We start from the raw sequence: 18740 nt of genomic DNA on the forward strand, positions 1-18740 counted from the left end.
GTGAGAGATTAGATGTGTAACATATTCAAGGTAAAGAAAAATAGGAATTCTGATAAGTAACTGTTTGGCTCTTATAAACGTCTCTTGAATTTTCTCTTTGATATTTCTTGGCACTTGTTTTGCTGGGAAAGGTATTTTTGGTTGTCCTTATTGCTACAAAATTTAGTTGGCACACGGTGCCCCTAAAGCAGTTCCTCCTTGCCAGTGTTGTTAATGAGGAAATGATCCCAAATATCAGGCTGGTATGCCAAGGAGGTCAGTAACAAAGCAGTGACATTTAGAAGTTAGTGTAGAGGTAAAATCAATATTGCAACTTTTTGTAATATTATAAGCTCATCCAGAAGTAAGCAGAAGTCCACTTCAAGCTTCTACAATCATAAGCAATGTTACATCATGAAAGGAGATAATGTCTTTAATTTTTAACTTAAGAATTACTTTTTCTTACTCTACTCCCAAATACATACACACACACACACACACACACACACACACACACACACCTACACATGCTTTGATGTACTCTTGTCAAAAAGGATTTACTATTTTACTCACTTTTGAAGATCAATACCTCTTTTTTTTCCTCACTTAGTCTCAAGTGGATATTGTGATACTGGAGCTGATACTGAATGATACTTTTTAAAAAGTAATTCCACCGATGTCAAGATGGCAGTACTTTGAGGATAGTATATGAGTTTAATACAAGAATAAGAGTAGGGCGGACTCTATAAAGCACAAGCTCACAAAGATCTTCGTTACTGCTAATTTGAAAAATATATATGTCTTCATTTATTCTAATCAAATTTTCAAGAATTAGGTTGTGCCATTGATTGTCTAGTTACTAAAGAAACAGGCAATAGTACAATTTGCAGAGGATAAAAATTTATCAATTACAGTTCATTTTTGCTAATCAGCAACTTGGAAGAGGATATACAGCAAAGTCTCTTGTTTACTTTGAGTAGATTCTGATGGATTGAACATACTAAATGTATCTTTACAACCCCCATTCCCCAAGTACAGATACCCTTGCCTGTTATTCCACCAAAATGTCTGATTTGGAGCATTCAAGTCAAGAGTGACAGGCAAATCAAATAGCTTGGGTCATGGAAGTATAATCAGTGTTCTGAAGACATTTTTACCACCCAGTCACATAAGCAGTTCACGTCTAGATAAGATTGGAACTGCTTCTTAATGCTTATGAGGTAGCAAAGAGAATGTCATAAAAGGGTTAGAAGTACCATAGAAGAACCCACTGAAAGAAAGAAACAAGAAACCAATTGAGATGTATCTAGTCCCAGTTTGCCTTTTTATTTTGGCAGACCAGATATAGTAACAAATGAAATGTTGTGTCAATATCATTTACCTGTTCACCCCATTGGAAGTTCTCGTCAGTGAGTTATTTCATACCAATTATCATCCAGAGTGAATATGATTTAATTATACCCTTTTACTATAACTATATAAGGTTGTGGTAGAGGTTGAAAATTCTCATAAATTAGGGTGCCTGGCTGGCTCAATCAGAAGAACATGCAACTCTTGACCTCCAGGTTGTGAGATCAAGCCCCATGTTGGGTATGGGGATTACTTAAATGAACTTTAAAAAACAAAAAACAAAAAAATCTCATAAATTAAAAATATGCATAGAGGTACCTACGTGGCTCTGTTGGTTGAGCATCAGACTTTTGGTTTCAGCTCAGGTCATGAGATCGTGGGTCGAGATCTCAGGGTCGTTGGATTGAGCCCTTATCAAGTTCTGTACTTAGCATGGAGTCTGCTTAAGATTCTCTCTCCCTCGCCCTCTGCCCCTCCTGCTCGTGTCCTTTCTCTCTAAAATAAATAAATAAATCTCTAAAAATATTTGCATTATGCATCTCTAAAGTGCTTGGTATAAAAAAATCTATTTCTTATAGTGGGTTCATGCCTCAGACTTCAACTACGTTACCTCTGGAGCTATTTTGTCTGGAAATGAAAATTTTAGAGACTATTCTAAAATAAGTAATCATTAATCATAAGACGGTGCAACAGTGACGCCTGAGTGGCTCAGCTGGTTGAGCATCTACCTTCAGCTCAGGTCATGATCCTAGGGTCCTGGGATGAAGCCCTGCTTCAGGCTTCCTGATTAACAGGAGGCCTGCTTCTCCCTCTCCCTTTGCCCCTTCCTGTGCTTCATGCTCTCTTTCTCTCTTTCTCTCAAAATAAATAGTAATAAGTAAAATCTTTTTTTAAAAAAGTATAGGTTGCAACAGCAGCCCATTCTGCCAGTAAGCTGCCATCCACCCACATTGCTGAAAGAAAAATTTGCCAGGAATGGTTGACTTTTTATTAAGGTGTCTCATTGGAATTTAATGTGATTTTTAATAATAATCTCAAAATAATCTTATCTATGAACTATTGGAAAATATGGATGAATTAGCATGGAATGGTTTAAGAGTGATATCTAAATGTTTTATACGGTAGAAAAGAAACTTTTCCTCTACCTTATTGGGTCTTCTGCCTGGGGGCTGCATATTAAACTGACTAATGACAGATTAACAGAAGAAAATGTATGTAAATTTTATCTTCTGTCAGCATTTTAATTTTATCTGCACAGAGGCCTTCAAAGAATAGAAGTGGTTAGACCTGGAAGCTTATATACCATTTTAACAAAGGGCAATGAGTTGTAGAGAAATGACAAGATAAAGGAAAGGGGTTTGGGCTTCTAGGACCATAAATTGTGGAAAAGTAAATATATGAGAGAAAGTAATGCAAGATAAGGGTTATTTTAGTAAGGTTTGTTTGTGCAAACCCATATTAATGTCAATTTTCTGTCTTCAATGATAAGGGTGTTCTCCTGCCATTGAAGAGGAGAGGAAGAACACCTTCATAAAGAAAAGTTTATGTCCTGCTTTTAGCCAGATCAGGAAACAGCCAAAGGTCTTTCTATGTTTGCTGCTTCTTAATTACCTTCAGCTCAAAATAATTCTTGTGCCCAAGTGGCATATTTTGGGGTGGCATATTATGATCCCCTTCAGTTTTAAAGTCTATTGTAAGCATCACAACTCAGCACATACATATATACATTTGTTTTAACTATCTTCTTTAAATGTGCCCTTTCAAATGTTTTTATTTTCTATGTATTCCAAATGAATTTAATCAATTAAAATTAATACGTCTATACATAATTAATGTAATCATATATTATGATTACATATAATATACATTAGGATAATTGTATATAGTCCTATAATTGAGTCTAAATATGTATATATATATTTGTATTTAATAAAGTAGAGCTTAATTTTATTGGTAATCCTTAACTATAAAATTTTAAGACAGAAATGGAGAAAGGGTTGTACAACTATGCCATGAACTCTCAAATTAGACTACCATCTTTGCATATCCCTAACATCTGATATAGTATATACACCCATACCTATTAAATCCTCATTGAACAATGCATTGTATAAAAATGAATTCCTCCCATTTTCTTTCTTTTTTTTTTTTTTTTTTTTTTTTTTTTTGGAGGAGTAGCAGAGGGAGTGGGAGAGAGAGAATCTTAAGCAGGTTCCACGCCCAGCATAGAACCTGATTCAGGGCTAGATCTCATGACGTTGAGATCATGACCTGAGCCAAAATCAAGAGTCAGACACTAAACCGACTGAGCCATCCTGGAGCCCCCCCAACCTCCCATTTTCTTTCTTTTTTTTAAGATTTATTTATTTATTTATTTATTTATGAGAGACAGAGAGAGAGGCAGAGAGACAGATAGAGGGAGAAGCAGGCTCTATGCAGGGAGCTCAACGTGGGATTCGATCCCGGGTCTCCAGGATCAGGCCCTGGGCTGAAGGTGGCCCTAAACCACTGAGCCACCCAGGCCGCCCCCATTTTCTATTTTAAAATCTGACTGGTGATATTTAGGATGACAATAGAATGTAGCCAAATTCCAGAATGCATTTTTCTGAAATATCTATAGACACTTCATTGAAAATAAACTGGTGGTAAATTGAATTAACATATCAAGTACTTCTGTGACTATTAAATCTAAAAGACCTCTTCAACTGTTGCTAATATATATTACATTTATTTTTTAAAAAAGATCTTATTTATCCATTCATGAGAGACACAGAGAGAGAGGCAGAGGGAGAAGTAGGCTCCATGCAGGGACCCTGACATGGGACTCCATCCTGAGTCTCCAGGATCACGCGCTAGGCTAGAGGCGTCGCTAAACCCCTGAGCCACCCGGGCTGCCCTATATGTTACATTTAAAGGGTACTTTGGATGGCCTTTATTTCGGATAGTGATTTATAATGCAAGTAGAACAAGCCAGAATGGGTGGTATACTCGTAATAACTAATTAAGTCCTAAATGCACTCCAGTGTCAGAGTATAGCAATAGGTACATTAAGATGAGATACTACTTTCATAAGGAAATACTCTATCTCTTGTGAATTACACACATAGAATAGAACTGTGATTTGGCAATTTAGAAGAACATTCTAATTATCCGGAAACAGTATTTCCTTATCTGTTTTGCCTGTGGCTAAGTTTATCAAATATTTTATTTTACATGGAATTGCTAATTAAAGAATGAGAACAAATTATGTTATCTTTTGCTATTTATCACTCTATTTAAAAAAGAATACTTTGTCATGAAAATTTTCCTTCTCATTCATAAAGTAAAAATAACAACTTTTCCAGTTCCTTCCCCCTATGGGATTAAATAAAAAATAGGCAAACAGTATTTTTTTTTACATCTGATAACCTGTCTTTTTTAATTTAAACTTTTACAAGAAAATAGGCCCTCAAAACTAAAGCCACAATTAACAAATCTCTGTCTGAACATTCTGAACCAAGGTATCAACGCACTCTTTCATACTGAAACTAGACAATTATCACCAATTATCAGTTAGATATTCCTGTTTTTCAAAAAGAAAAACCTAAATCTGAATACATATTTAAAAGGTGAGTCAGTCGGAGAAGGACAAACATTATATGTTCTCATTCATTTGGGGAATATAAATAATAGTGAAAGGGAAAATAAGGGAAGGGAGAAGAAATGTGTGGGAAATATCAGAAAGGGAGACAGAACATAAAGACTGCTAACTCTGGGAAACGAACTAGGGGTGATAGAAGGGGAGGAGGGCGGGGGGTGGGAGTGAATGGGTGACGGGCACTGGGTGTTATTCTGTATGTTAGTAAATTGAACACCAATAAAAAAAAAAAAAAAAAAAAAAAAAAAAAAAAAAAAAAAAAAAAAAAATAAAAGGTGAGGCTCCGGATAATAATGTTAAACAAGTTTGTTTTGTTTTGTTGTTTTTGAAGCACACAAAAGGGTTCTCCTCTCCCGGAACTGTACAATGTACCTTGGATATCTTCTCTTGGTGACCTTTGTTTATCTGCAAGCAGCTTAAGACCAGTAATCAGTGGCCTTGCCCTTAAATTTGCCCTCAATTTCACTGATAATGGAGTAGATAGAACTAAATTTTCTTTTAGAACTTAGAAGTAGGAATCTCTGTATATGCTCTCCCAGCTTAAGCACCTCTTATTTCCATTTTCGTATGTTTTATTCTCTTTCATTCATTAAGGAAAAGATTTTTGTCACCTATTTTGAATTCAAACTTAATCATTCTCTTGCAGATGTTTGCGCCTATGTCCTTACCCTATAATCTAATTCTCAGGCATTTGATTGAAGGATCATCAGCTACTCCCAGGAGGCACACTATTAGAAGGCTGATTACATTTCTGAAATTTATGTCTCTAGAATCTCTATTTCTCATTATTTGCATGATCCTTACTGGGGAGATTTTAAAATTTATAAAACAAAAAAGGGAAAGAAACATCCTCCTCAACAATTGCTACAAAACACAGTTTGTGAAGAACTTGTATAGGAAGTGGATCCAGACTGGAGTATGTTATCTTATACATGACTCAACATGGCATTACCTCTGGGTTCACCTTTCAGATCTCAAGGGGTTTAGTAATAGGGAAACGGGATCTATTTCTTTTTATCCAGCTGGGTTGGTGGCCTCACAACTAGAGGTTTCAGTGATGAGTGGAAATTCAATAAATTATTTGTTAAGTAATATATCAAACATTACTGATTTTCTTGAGGCAGCACAGTATGTTATTGTTGTTTCAAAATGTAATTGGTTAAAAGCTTGCTAAACAGTCAAGTTTATTTTAATAGTAGGATGCTGGGAAGATTTCTATAGTTAGGATACTGGCCAAAAGAAAGCAAAATCACCAAGGGCCATATAATTTAAGGTGTGTGTTCTTTTTAAGGAATATGTAATTTCCACCTGTTCTTTTTTTTAAAAAAAAAATAGTCTCACTAAAATAAATTAGTTTTAACTGGTTTGGATATTGTGACTCTTGGGGGATAAATGAAGTTGTCAGCTGCAAAGAAGAGAAGTAGAAATAGGGAGTGAGAGAAAGAAAGGCCAGTGCAAATACAAAGGGAATGAAAAAAAGAGGGTGTTGAGAACCGGAAGGGTACTTGAAGGAGTTCAAGAGACCGATAAGTATGAGAGTCCCAGAAGTCCAAGGTAGGCTTTCATGGAACAGTATCATTTACGAAGTGGGTGGCTTTGTGTTTTAGAGATTTCCTGTCGATTAGCCACATACTACTCCATCATATCTGCCCCGCCTGCCTGCCACTGCTGTTCATTGTTGAGATTCAGAATGCATGGGCAGACAGTTAATTCAGTGGGCTTGAGCCTGGAAGTATTTCTATAGTCATTCTATCTGCCTCAAAAATAAAGAGGACCTATTTAACACTATAGAAAAATAAAGATTTAAAGAATCTATTCAAGCAGTTTACCAAGGCCTCCTTTATCTTGCTGTATTCTCTGTAGACCGAGATGTTTGCATCTGTTTCCTTGGCAAAAATCTTGAAATTGTTTGTGCTGTGACATGTAGTGTTGTACTTGTAGAACTTGTGACTTACATGCTTGTATATGCAGTACGAACTGCCACCAGCCAGAGCAGCCCTACCCATGGAATAGCCCCCTCCCGATGGGTCTGGCTTCATGCAGGAGGTCACAGGCTCCTGACATCCATGCCCAGAGATTCGGATTCCATAGATGAGAGGTAGGGCCAGAAATCTGTGTTTAACAAGCAAACCTCCACCCCTAAGATTTGCTAGCCAGTGGCCTGACCACTGCTAGATGAATAAACACCTCTCCCTGAGGATCAGCTTCTCTTCTACTAATCCATGTGGACTGGAAGCTAGTGGAAGCCATCCTCCCCCCACCATCCAGCACTCGGGCAAGATGCTCACCTGAGAAGGGGTTTGCAGTCTCTCCGGGTGTAATCCAGCAGTCCTATAGAAACAATATCATAAATGTCATTAAATGTGACTTAATTTGAGCTCTTAGTCAGATTTAGTATGGGTTAGATGCTCTAGAAATTCAGCCCCTCATGAAACATTGTTTCTGAGGGGAAGAGAGGAATTACAACTTACAAACTGTTTGAATTGGATAGACAAATTAGGAACAGTTTAAATTTAGAAACGACCTTGTGTCCAAGGTAGATTGCCTCTGATTTTGCTGTCTGAAACTCCTTGACCTTATGAAGTTAAGTGGTAGGAGCCAGAGCTCGCATTCTGGTACTGTAATTTCCTAAAATGCCATATTGGCTTTTATTTCATTTGACCTACCTATGCTTACTGAGTTCCAAGTCCCTTTTCTGCAAAAGAAGGATATGCTGTGAGAAATAAAAAATAGTTCTGCTGATTTCTGAACTGCGCTGCATCCTGTTATCTAGATACTGTGCTGTGAGCAACATGCACCCTTCCATTTTCTGAGGGAGGTGGTAATGAACAACACGCTTTATCTGTTCCCTCTCCCACTTCATTGCTGCTTGATCTAACTCAAAAAAGGATGCTACAGGATGTTGGAGATAAAAATCTGCCTCGGGCTAGAAAGAAAAAGATACTGCTGATTTGTGCCTGATAACAATATTTGGATGCCCCAAAACCCAAAATAAAATGAACCAAAAGAGGCTACAGTTTCTTTTATCCCGATTGTTCCTTGTCTCCCAGGTCATTCAGAAATCTCAGTCTCTTGCTGTTTCTTAGTTCCTTCCCACGTGGCTTAGGCTCAGGGGTAAAGTCATTTCATCACATTTACCCTGTAAGGGCTTTTCATTTCTCTCCACTTGGTACTGGTCAGCATGCGGCCTCCTTGCCGGAGCCACATGAGCTGTGCTCTTCCGTGTCGCTCATGAACACATGGCAGCATATGTATCAGGGCGCTTAGGTGGAAGGCAGGCCGGGAAATTTTTCCTCATGCTTCTTGTTGGCTGAATTTGAGGAAGGATCTCCTATAGAAATGCAGTTTAATTTTCTTGAAAGACTGATCATTTTACAAGTGTATGGAGCACACTTTCACCATAAACTTCTCTGAGTAGAGTTATAGACGTGCACATACAAGTACAGAAGCGGGAAAAGATGTATCCGCGCTGTGTGTTATTTTGTATACGTGAGATTGGCATTTCCAAATAACCAAGCATAAAACAAAAACTGTCCCGTTTATGGCCGAGTAGACTTGCATGCCAACAGAGAGACATGATGGTATTAAAACCATATGCAATTCTAGCCAGTTTTTTTCTCTTTTCTCTTCATGGGTATTGCATGATGGTATTTCTAATACAGATACTAATGTGCTTTGGAAATAATGGCACTCGCAGGTCTTTCATCATATTGTATCACTGCTTTATCATATTAGGCTAATACACTGCGAGAGTTGGTAGAACCTCTCCATGCCAAATCGGATCCACTTCTGTTGGCACTCAACCCATTGGACTCACAGATTGATAAGCTAATGTTTAGAGAATTTAGATCGGAGAGAGTCGGCACGGCGCAGACTCAGCATCAACCTCTTGCAAGCAACTAAACTGGCCTCGTCCTTGCTGTTTATAACAGAAAACTGACTTTTAAAAAGCTTAGATCATCAAGTGTTTTGGATTGGGGGCCTCCCTAAAGGGATGTTAAGAGGGGCAGGCCACTCTTGAGAAGAATGCAAGCTTCCTACACTGGGACTTGCTTCCTACACTGGGAGCATAAGATCAAAGCCCATCAAGATGGAGCACAGTGACAGAAAACTGCGGTTCTGTGGGAGAACAGAAGGGGAAGGGCACTGCTGGGTAGGGGCTGTGTGTGGTGACACTTCGGTTGTGTTCCCCTGACACCAGGAAAGGAGAGGGATCAGCTCCGATAACTAGAAAACCCTGGCTATTTAATGGACTCTTTGGTGGCCTCTCTAAGGCAAAGCAGAGGAAGCAAAGTCTGTGTATTAAGTGTATTTTGCATTTTTAAAACTTGACGTGCTGTATTGTACTAAACTAAGTGTAATCTTTTAAGGCAAGGTATACCCAACCTGCTCTGAAATTTACTCTGTTGATTCTATTACCAAGTGTATTCAGGTGCAACACAGAGACTGCTTTCGGTGACACTAATGAAGAAAAATCCTCATGCCAGGCTTTATTAGATTCCTCAGCTAAAATCCTAACTTTCTCCTTATTTCTTGGCACTTGTATACAAATGGTGTTGCCTCATAGGACAGGCATGAGCTATTCTTTTTCTGTAAAATTTTCCGAAACTATAGGCTGTGGTTCTCACTTTTGAAAAAGTATTTTGTCTGGATGTCTTTCAAACTAGCTTCAGATATTATTTAATACTATGTAACTGGGTCCCCTGTGGCTCAATATTGCTTATTTTCCTTCTGTAGTGGATGTGAACTTTCCTTAATTTAGTTGGATGAAGACACTCTGTAATAATTTCAATGCTAATCAATGGATATTCATACTGTGCAATGAACAAAGAATTTAACATTGTATTTGGAAATGTTCTTTCTCCTTCCTGTCGCCGCACTGTGTGGTACTGCCTAATGTGAATACCTGTAAAAATATAAATTCCTTAAAAATAAAAATATGACCAGTTGGTATCAAATCTTTTTAGATAGCTAAATAATTTGCAAAGTATGCTTGATAGTAAATATCTTTCCAAAGAGAAGTAATCTCTGCTTCTTTCTCACAAATGGAATTTGTGTTGTGAATAAAAATCACATTGATCTGCCTTACATTTGCCTCTGTGCTCTAACCATTTTACTGTGTTGTTTAAGTATATATAAAAATGATGGTTGTGGTATTTAGAAATCCATCGAAAAGCTTTTTGTTGGCATTCAATATTAGTGGGATTATCTTGGGTCATTCTCTCTGTTTAAGTCATAGTAAAATGTTATGATAAGAAGAATTTTTGTTTTTTCTCATTAAGGCATATGGTGACTCCACAGTAATTTTGGAATACAATCATGTCTTAGCTTTGGTTTTAAACTGTCCTCTTTATGCATTCCTGCCTGAGAGCCAGGTACTTTGACCTCCATGTCTCTGCTAGTTAAATTTTCTAAATTCTATGGGCAAATCTAGAATCTGTCATTTATGTTTGTGATTGACCCTCAAAGAACCTTCCCTGTGGATCAATAAATCAATGCCAAGGACACCAGGACTTTGCCATCTGAACTATCCATCATAAAAACTGCGGCAGTGCCCTGAAAACTCAACCACTGTCTTATTTATGGCATTAAACCACACAATTTGGCAGAAATTACATGCTTAGAGAATGAAGCATAGAATAAACTTCAGTTCTGTCTCTCTTTAGTCACATCTTTTTGGAAGTAAGCTTTTCTGTTGTGCAGAAGGGATTGACTGACACTACTATGGGCTATACTTAATTTCAATAAAGCACAAGGTCATTCTTAACATGGATGGACTTCCCATGTTCTTCTCTAAAAAGGATTCACTCAAGCTGTTCTGTTAAAGGAAAGGGTTTTTTTCTTACTTGAAATCATTTTTTCTTCATCATTTTGCTTAAAAGATGGAAATTACTTCTAATTATGAAAAGGGTGGTTGAGTACAGAGCAACAAGTAAAAGCCAGCTTTTAAAATCTTCTGCTTTTTTTTCTGCTATAACAAACTGCCCTCCCTCCAGTTTTACAATGCTAGGCATAGCTATTGACTTATATAAAAGCATGAATTAAGAGATCTAATATTTAATTGTAAGACAATTCAAATTACAGGGTAGACTCCTGAATACATAATCATCTTTAGCATAAAACCTAGAAACATTAAACCTGTCTACATTGAACCCATTAAAAGTTTAATTGTCACCTTACACATAAATAAGTTGTTTATCATGGCGCGTGCTAGTAAATTAGTATTCACAGAAAATATTCCCGTATCTCAATGCAAATGTTAATTGCCCTTCATGACAAGAATAGTGCTCCACATACGTGACACCCTCAGCCTGGAAGCCTCAGAACCCTCTGCCGCTGCACAAGAGCAAATGCCTCTCACATCTGACCGGTGACTAATGCTACTATGTCCAGCCTTCTCTCCCACTTGTGACTTCGCTTTTCCCAGCCTTATGTGCTCATGACCCAGCTGTGTTGTGGAAGGAACAACTATTTCCATGAGGACATCATTGTCCAATTTTAAGAGAGCACAGTTCCCTTCCAAAACATGTACCAGAAATGATTATCTGCTGTTGGCTTGGCTCTTCAAGAGCCCAGTTGGTATATGCACCTCGTTTTGTTCTGTTTTCATTTTCTCCTCTCCTTCAGCATTGTCATTGCAGGGGCAGGGAAACGGGGAGGACACCAGGATGAAATTTTAGGTCTCCAAGTTTGTATTCTGCTCTCCTTGACGTTCACCAAAGAAATCCTGAACAAAATGACACAATAAACTGTCTTAAAACCTACACAGTCATGTGATAAGGAGCCCTCTCTGGAGTAGTTCACATATAAAGGAGAGAAACCCATCCCTCACTTTAAACGTTGGGTGCAAAAGGCATGGTGCCTGGTAGGAGACTGGGAAGGGCAAATGAGAGGGAGGTGTATTCTGCTCAGGGAAAGTCACAGTTAGGGTCTCCGTACATACGGTACATATGGGACCATTAAGGTACAGGAGGAAAAAACATTGGAATTCCTCCTCAGGTTTTATAACTCGTCCTTTCAAATTTATTTTCTGTGTCTGCTTTATAACATGCATATCTATTAATATAGAGTAATACGTGTATGTACGTTATTAACAATAGAAGTGTTTTAACTGGTAAAGATGCACAATCAAAAAAGTTTGGAAACCACTGAGCCTGAATGTAGAGAAACACGTCAACCAAAGACCTTTTAGTATCTGAGAGATGCATGATCATCTGCTAATAAGCCATTGGCAAGGAAGTTTCAACTAATTGCATATTATTTTGCATTAGCTAATGTTTTTCTTTGAGCTTTTCTTTATCACCACCTGGGAGTCACATGCAACCTGAAACAACCGGACAGTGAATTGTTGTGATACCACATTCCTAGAGTCACCATATTTCATAGTGTAGTTAGAGTATAAATGAGACAAGAGAGGGTCTTCTTTCATCCCTGCCAAGTAGGACACAGCCAGAAATGACCTGCTCCCCTGACACAGAATACAAGTTAATCCATCAGTAACTTCATTGTGATCCTCAAATCTATCAGCCAATGAAATTTTGTATCGGAAAGAGAACTTTGTATGTTCGCTTTGTTTTAATAAAATTGGGAGAGTAAGTCATCTGACACAGGACTAATTTATACATTGTAAATAAACCTCAGTAAAATTTGGGAGGGAATTTATTCCTGCACAGACCCCCCAGTTCCTGAGTAAATTGGATACAAATTAAAATTTCATTGTAGCAGCAATACATATCCTCATTAGGAATTGCAGAAGGTTCCTAAGAAGGTTCCTATGTACAGCCAGTGGTTCACATGTGGTCTTCTACACTTTGCCAACTTTCAGAAAACATTCCTTCAAATTGCAAAAGAGCTGGCGTCCTGCCAGTGCTCCAAATGGCTGAACTGCTATACTGAAGGAAAGTCAATTGGGAAGCAGAACTCAGCAACTGCTTGCTTCATCTTCCAAAGCAAGCCTCTTCTAGAAGAAGAAAAGCCAAAGTCTAAAAACAAAAAAAAAAAACAAAAAACAAACAAACAAAACCAGAAGAGAAGTGAGGAGAAGAAGAAGAGGGCAAAAAAGAGAAGAAAATAACGGTGCTTTCATATTTTTAGTTGCAACAGTAGCCCCAGTTGACTTAATTGGTATTCATCTGAGAAAAAAAATCAAGGAAACCAATTGAAAATTATAAAAGAAAATAAAGGTCTGTTTTTGTCTTGAATGTTGAGTTCTGTGTTGTTTTGCCTGTTGAGCACAGTGAATCAGATTTATAATGTGACTTTGCTTCTCACCCCCGTCCTTTGAAAATAAAAGGACTCTTTGTCTAGTCTTAAAATGTTAAGTAATTGGTGGCATTTTGTGGTAGCCTGGCATCTCAATCCCTCATCCTTTTTCATCCCACTACTGTGTCTTGTGGTGTTGCGTATGTGTATGATGTGTATGGACTGGGGGGAGGAGAGCCTTACTTATCTCTAATAGGAGCTGCACTATTCCATTAATATACTTGGAAATGTTTCTGTGTTCTGTTTCATTGTGATTCCTTGTTCACATGTGCTGACCAGAGATAAATCTATACTGAATTCTTCTTAACAACTGTCAAACCAGATACTTAGCAGAATTATGTTGTCCTTTAATGGCAAGGGGGGGGGGACTTTCCATTTGTATTTATTTAATAACTGTGTGTGTGTGTCACTTTTTAATATTGAATCTTTACTTGTCCTTCTTAAAGTAGGACCACATTGAAATTTTACAAAAAGCCAGTCCCCTGGCCCAGTATTCCACAAACTTTAAGAACTGGGGAGAAAGAAAACTGGGTAAGAATGGTCTTGAACAAAATATATACTCCCTACAGTAGTAGATAATATGGAAGGTTATCTTAAAATCAAAATTAACTATATAAAATATAAAAATACTTCCGCCTCCCTTAAATCCTAAACCTGAATTCTGAGTTCCTTTCTTTCTTCACAGTCTTTCAAGAGCTGAACTAATCCATTAGGGCCACCTGATACATTAACTGCTGTAATTCACATCAGTTAGGCCTCCCAGCCTCCCTCCCCCGACCCCAACTCTCTGAAATTACACCTGGCTTTAGATGCAGTCTTGCCCTAAGGCACAAAGAATGATGACTACCAAATAATTCCTTGGGGTCCTTTCTTGGCCTATGATTTATGAAATGGAATTATGCTGTTCAAATGTATCCTTGTTTTTACATCTCCCATGTAGTTACTCTGAATGGCCTTACGATTTGGGGCCTGATTTTGTGCCTTCCCGGCTCCAAACCATTGCCAGTCATAATTCACTATCTTATTTCGATCTTGCTCTTAACCCGCAAAGCAATTCCTCCTTTTCACAGCCCTCCATCCCCCAAAATCCTCTAGGTGTTGCAGACGTCCAAGAATGAGCCAACAGAGAATTAAAAAGCTGTTGTTTAAAAGGGATTTTGGTATTTTTATAGTTCTAACTTAGGCATATGATTAGGAAGTTAAAAACTCGTTAGAGAGGAATTAATGATAGCATGTGCTGATGATAACAAGGAACTTTCTAATGGAAGGACTCAATAACCATTCGGACCATTAGTTACTAACCTCCACAGCAGCGCCAAAAATTGAATGTGAACTGACATGAAGCTACTATTTTACTGCTAAAGGTGATCCTTTCAAGTTCAGGTGCTGTGTTTATGGGCTTTGGGAGCAGTTTAGGTACACTCTCAAACATTTTTTTAGAATGCTGCTTTTTAAGGAATTCTCACAGATTCATCAACTCCTGCTGTTAAATACGGTTCAAATGACCACAGACAAAATCGGCAGTATAGAATTCTTGTTAAAATCATGGATTCTGGAGCCAGACTGCCCAGCTGCAATTCTGGCTCTGCCACTTACACTTACTAAGTATGTCCTTGAGCAAGGTGCTTCCCTGCTATAAAATGAAAATCAAATAGATCTATTCTCAGCATTGTGAGAATTAAAAGAGACCATGAATGTTAATCATTTACCCTTCTGCCTGGCACATATAAATGTTAACTACTGTTATTATCGATTAGCAACTCGGGAGTCTTTTTTTTTTAAACTATGTCAGCAAGCCTAAAATATTCACATGGACCATGGTGGAATGAACAACATTCCATATTTACTCCTTGAGCCAATATAATTAGTATTCCTCAAATAGTACTCTTTGGCTCTCTATTAAAGGAAACGTGACCTAACCCTAATCCTATCCACCACTCAAAGCAAAATCCAAGTTTATCTTTGTTTATAATTATTGAGAAAGACATGATACCAGGATTCAGGCAATTAAAGAACAAGATTGGAGTTTGATTTATTCAAATAGATCTAAGGTCCTTTCCTGAACTAGACTCCGATTTTTTCTCTCAAAAATATTGGATTATTTCCTTCATCTTACAAATGCTTACAAATAGATCTATTTACAAATAGATCTTACAAATGCTAAGTAGCTTCTCCTAGTATGTGCCAGGTTTTTCCTTACATTTGCATGTAAACATTCTCATATTTCACCTTAATTAAAGCATTATTATTCATGATAATTTATGGTCATTTACTAGATTTACAATGTGGCAGGCACTACTATGGCAGTCACATGAAACCTAATAATCCTCTATGGTGCATTATTGGAAGATTTTTATAATCAAATATAACTCCAGTGAATGCCATTCCATCTTATGCAGTCTGGAAAAATGTAAAAATCAGTTCATTCAGTATTGCTAAACCAGGAGAGCTCTATTAATCAGCACTTCTATGCTTCTCAGTATAATGATAAGGGATATTCATTAATGTGTTAAAATATTAAAGTACGTGCAGGATTGTTTCTGTGTTGTGTACCTTTTGTACTCTATCTTTGAACTTAATGGACTCAAGATATGTACGGTGATTTGCTGTTAAGAGAATATTGTTAATCAAACATCGTATTATCTGACCATTCTAAAAATCTTACCCAATATAACTAGCAGCTGTGGGGATTTTTTAATGTAATAATGTGTTTTCCCAATCATTCATTATCCTGTTTTTCAGATGGTTTGGATTTTTTTTAGTAGATTTTTGGAGTGCCCATTAACTGTCCATTACACTGGATTCATTTCTCTCTTTTTTTGAACATTGCAGGTGAAAGTAGGGAAGAAAAGTTAGGAGATTCATTGCAAGATTTATACAGGGCATTGGAGCAAGCCAGTCTGTCACCGCTGGGAGAACATCGTATTTCAACTAAGATGGAATACAAGCTATCCTTTATAAAGAGATGTAATGACCCTGTGATGAATGACAAACTACACAGGCTGAGAATTCTCAAAAGCACTTTAAAGGTAAGATATGAAATAGAAGGAGAAATTCCTTAGAGATTCATTCTTGAGCCCGGTGAATTACCAGATAGTCTAAATGAAAAAATACAAAATGGAGAGGGGGTGGGGGTGGGTAGGTAGAGGGGAAGAAGCAAGCTCAGCTGTTCTGTAGCGTTGTAAGTACATTGGTTAAGAGGAAATCACCTTAACTTTTCGTTATCATATCAAAGCATTGGCTAAATGCTAAGTGACTTAGTTCTAGGAGAAAACCGGACGTAATTAAATTTTTTATTTCAAAAATGTGGGACTGGTGTTATTCCTTTGTCTTTCATTTTCCTAAGATAAATATGCCATGTTATTGGCATATTAATATTGTTATTAATATAGTTATTAAAAGAACACAGCATGCATGCAGAATGCAATAGTGGGCACTAAAAGGCTTTGAGATCTTTCGTGAATATCTCCTGCAGCACATTTGGAGTGAAGCCACAGTGATTCATGTTCCATATACAAATTTTATAATTGTTCTGTTTACGCTATCAGTTCCCAACTCACATGTTTCTTTCTTTTTCTACACTTCCATAAGTGTTTACATTATCTGTAGTCTCCTTATTATGCCACCTCCAGATTGAGGAGGAGGTGGTGAAGAGAGGGGAACAGAGAGGCAGGAGGTTGAAGAGGGAGGCAGGAAACAGAGCCCCCTCACCGTGTGTGTATGAGGGGAGAGGGCCAGCTGTACAAATTCTCCCCAAGTGGGCCTTCCAACCTTGAAAAGTCATAAACACAAAAGAACTACCATACAGAGTATGTGGCGCAGGAATTTCAGGAAACAAAAGGTCAAAGGGCTCCTTTGGGAAATATTTCAGATCCATGGAGTGCTGCTGAGGTTTGGTGATTTTGAAGCATTGATGAGTACCAAATAGATAAACAAAATAGAAAATGCCTGATTATAAAAAGTTTCCAGTAGCAAGCAGGCAGGTTTTCAGAGTCAGTTAGCTTGTAGTTGGTATTCCTGCGAGCACTATTGCAAATCTGTGGGGCAACTTAATGGCCTTTTGGTAACTAAGGCAAGAATTTGAAAGAGCTATAATAGCAATAAGAATAATTCTGCTAGGGGTGCCTGGGGGGCTCAGTCAACTAAATATCCGACTCTTGATTTTGGCTCTGGTCATGATCTCAGGGTCCTGACATGGAGCCCCACATCTAGCTCTACACTCAGCCCGGAGTTTGCCTATTCCTCTCCCTCTGCTCCCCCCACTCTCATGATCCCTCTCTTAAATAAATAAATAAATAAATAAATAAATAAATAAATAAATAAAATGTTTATTTCTTTAGATTCTGCTAAATCTAAATCTTTATTTAGAATGATTCTGCTGACCAGCCCTATTCCAAAGATAACCTCACCTTCCCACCTTACAGAGCCCCCCCACCCCATTCAGATCCAAACTGTCTGCTTATAAAAACAGACAGGCATTTGGATGCTGGTCAGGCTCACATATTTTGAAGATCTGCTTCTGTCTTGTTCTCTCAGCCCCTCAGCCCTGTCTTTAATGCTCCAGATCCCCAAAAGCATTTACTTCCAGTAGCAAAGAATTTGAGCTCCTGCCAATGTTCAGTTCATTGAGTACTGGTGAATCACTAGGTGTGTGAGGCTGTGCTCCACTCTCTGGAACAAAGATGATGAAAAACAACTGTGAAGAAATGCTTCTCATTGATAAAACCAAACCACAGAGCCCTATACTTTTCAGAGTGGGAAATTAGGAGGATGGAAATTGTAACTGCCCAAGCAACCCTGGATGTGTGTAGTCCCTGGAACCATAACAGGCCCCTCACCAAGCACAAGGTTACCCCCAACCTCCTCAGCCCCAGTCCTGCTGTCCCCATCTGACCCCAAGGACCAGAACAACTGCTTAGGCGCCTTGCTGTATTTCCTTCCCAGCTCTCCCTTCCCACTTCCCACAAAACACTCCCTAGACTTCCCTGCCCCTTCCTTGAGTGCTTAAAAGACAGGCCTTAGCTCCTCAGACTGACTGACCCTCTCATCTTCATCCCTCCTCCCACTGGGAAGACTCACTTCTCCCACAGGAGATAGCTGTGCTATGTTGAGCTCCCCCAAAATGAACCTCATTCTTCAGCTGAGAGCTTCTGGCCTCCAACAGAGAAGGGAGGGCTCCTTTGCATTGCAGACCCCCAGTGCTACAGGAAGGGAGCCATGACCTTCATACATCAAGAGTTACTATTTGTGGTGACAGGAGGGCTGTGCTCTCTCTCATACAAGTATGAGGAGCTAACCATCTAGCAGGAAGGATAGGACAGTGCAAAAGTAACTCAACACATAGTATGTAAGTCCACTCAGTGGCAGTGATAAAGTGTTAGGAGGACATAAATGAGGGAGAAAACATTTTGGGGGGATTGTTGATGGAAGGCTTTAAGAAATGAGAGGCATCTGAACTGGATGTTAAAGAATGAGGAAGGTTTCCATAGACAGAGATGGGAAACAAGATCAG

At 38.3% G+C, this 18740-nt stretch overlaps 1 protein-coding gene and 1 long non-coding RNA gene across 9 annotated transcripts in view; one reads left to right on the forward strand and one right to left on the reverse strand.

The window, feature by feature from the left end:
• CNKSR2 (connector enhancer of kinase suppressor of Ras 2) overlaps window positions 1–18740 on the forward strand; it is a 277577-nt gene that overhangs the window by 256246 nt on the left and 2591 nt on the right. For 4 of the 5 annotated variants that reach the window (XM_025438375.3, XM_025438372.3, XM_025438392.3 and 1 more), the window contains one exon: window positions 16061–16257. In XM_025438375.3, the coding sequence (XP_025294160.1) occupies window positions 16061–16257 (197 nt within the window). Of the gene's footprint in view, window positions 1–8701; window positions 10055–16060; window positions 16258–18740 lie in introns of those variants that run through there. The other variant, XM_025438399.3, reaches the window with a different exon arrangement.
• LOC112654108 (uncharacterized) overlaps window positions 1–18740 on the reverse strand; it is a 127701-nt gene that overhangs the window by 108639 nt on the left and 322 nt on the right. Inside the window, exons 1-3 of one of the 4 annotated variants that reach the window (XR_003132748.3) lie at window positions 11264–11499; window positions 8105–8297; window positions 7255–7297 (exon numbers count right to left, since the gene is read on the reverse strand). This is a non-coding gene — a long non-coding RNA (uncharacterized LOC112654108). Of the gene's footprint in view, window positions 1–7254; window positions 7298–8104; window positions 8298–11263; window positions 11502–18740 lie in introns of those variants that run through there. The other 3 variants (XR_007409359.1, XR_004812947.2, XR_007409360.1) reach the window with 3 other exon arrangements.

Source organism: Canis lupus, chromosome X, assembly GCF_003254725.2.
Source record: "Canis lupus dingo isolate Sandy chromosome X, ASM325472v2, whole genome shotgun sequence".
NCBI classification, from domain to species: Eukaryota; Metazoa; Chordata; class Mammalia; order Carnivora; family Canidae; genus Canis; species Canis lupus.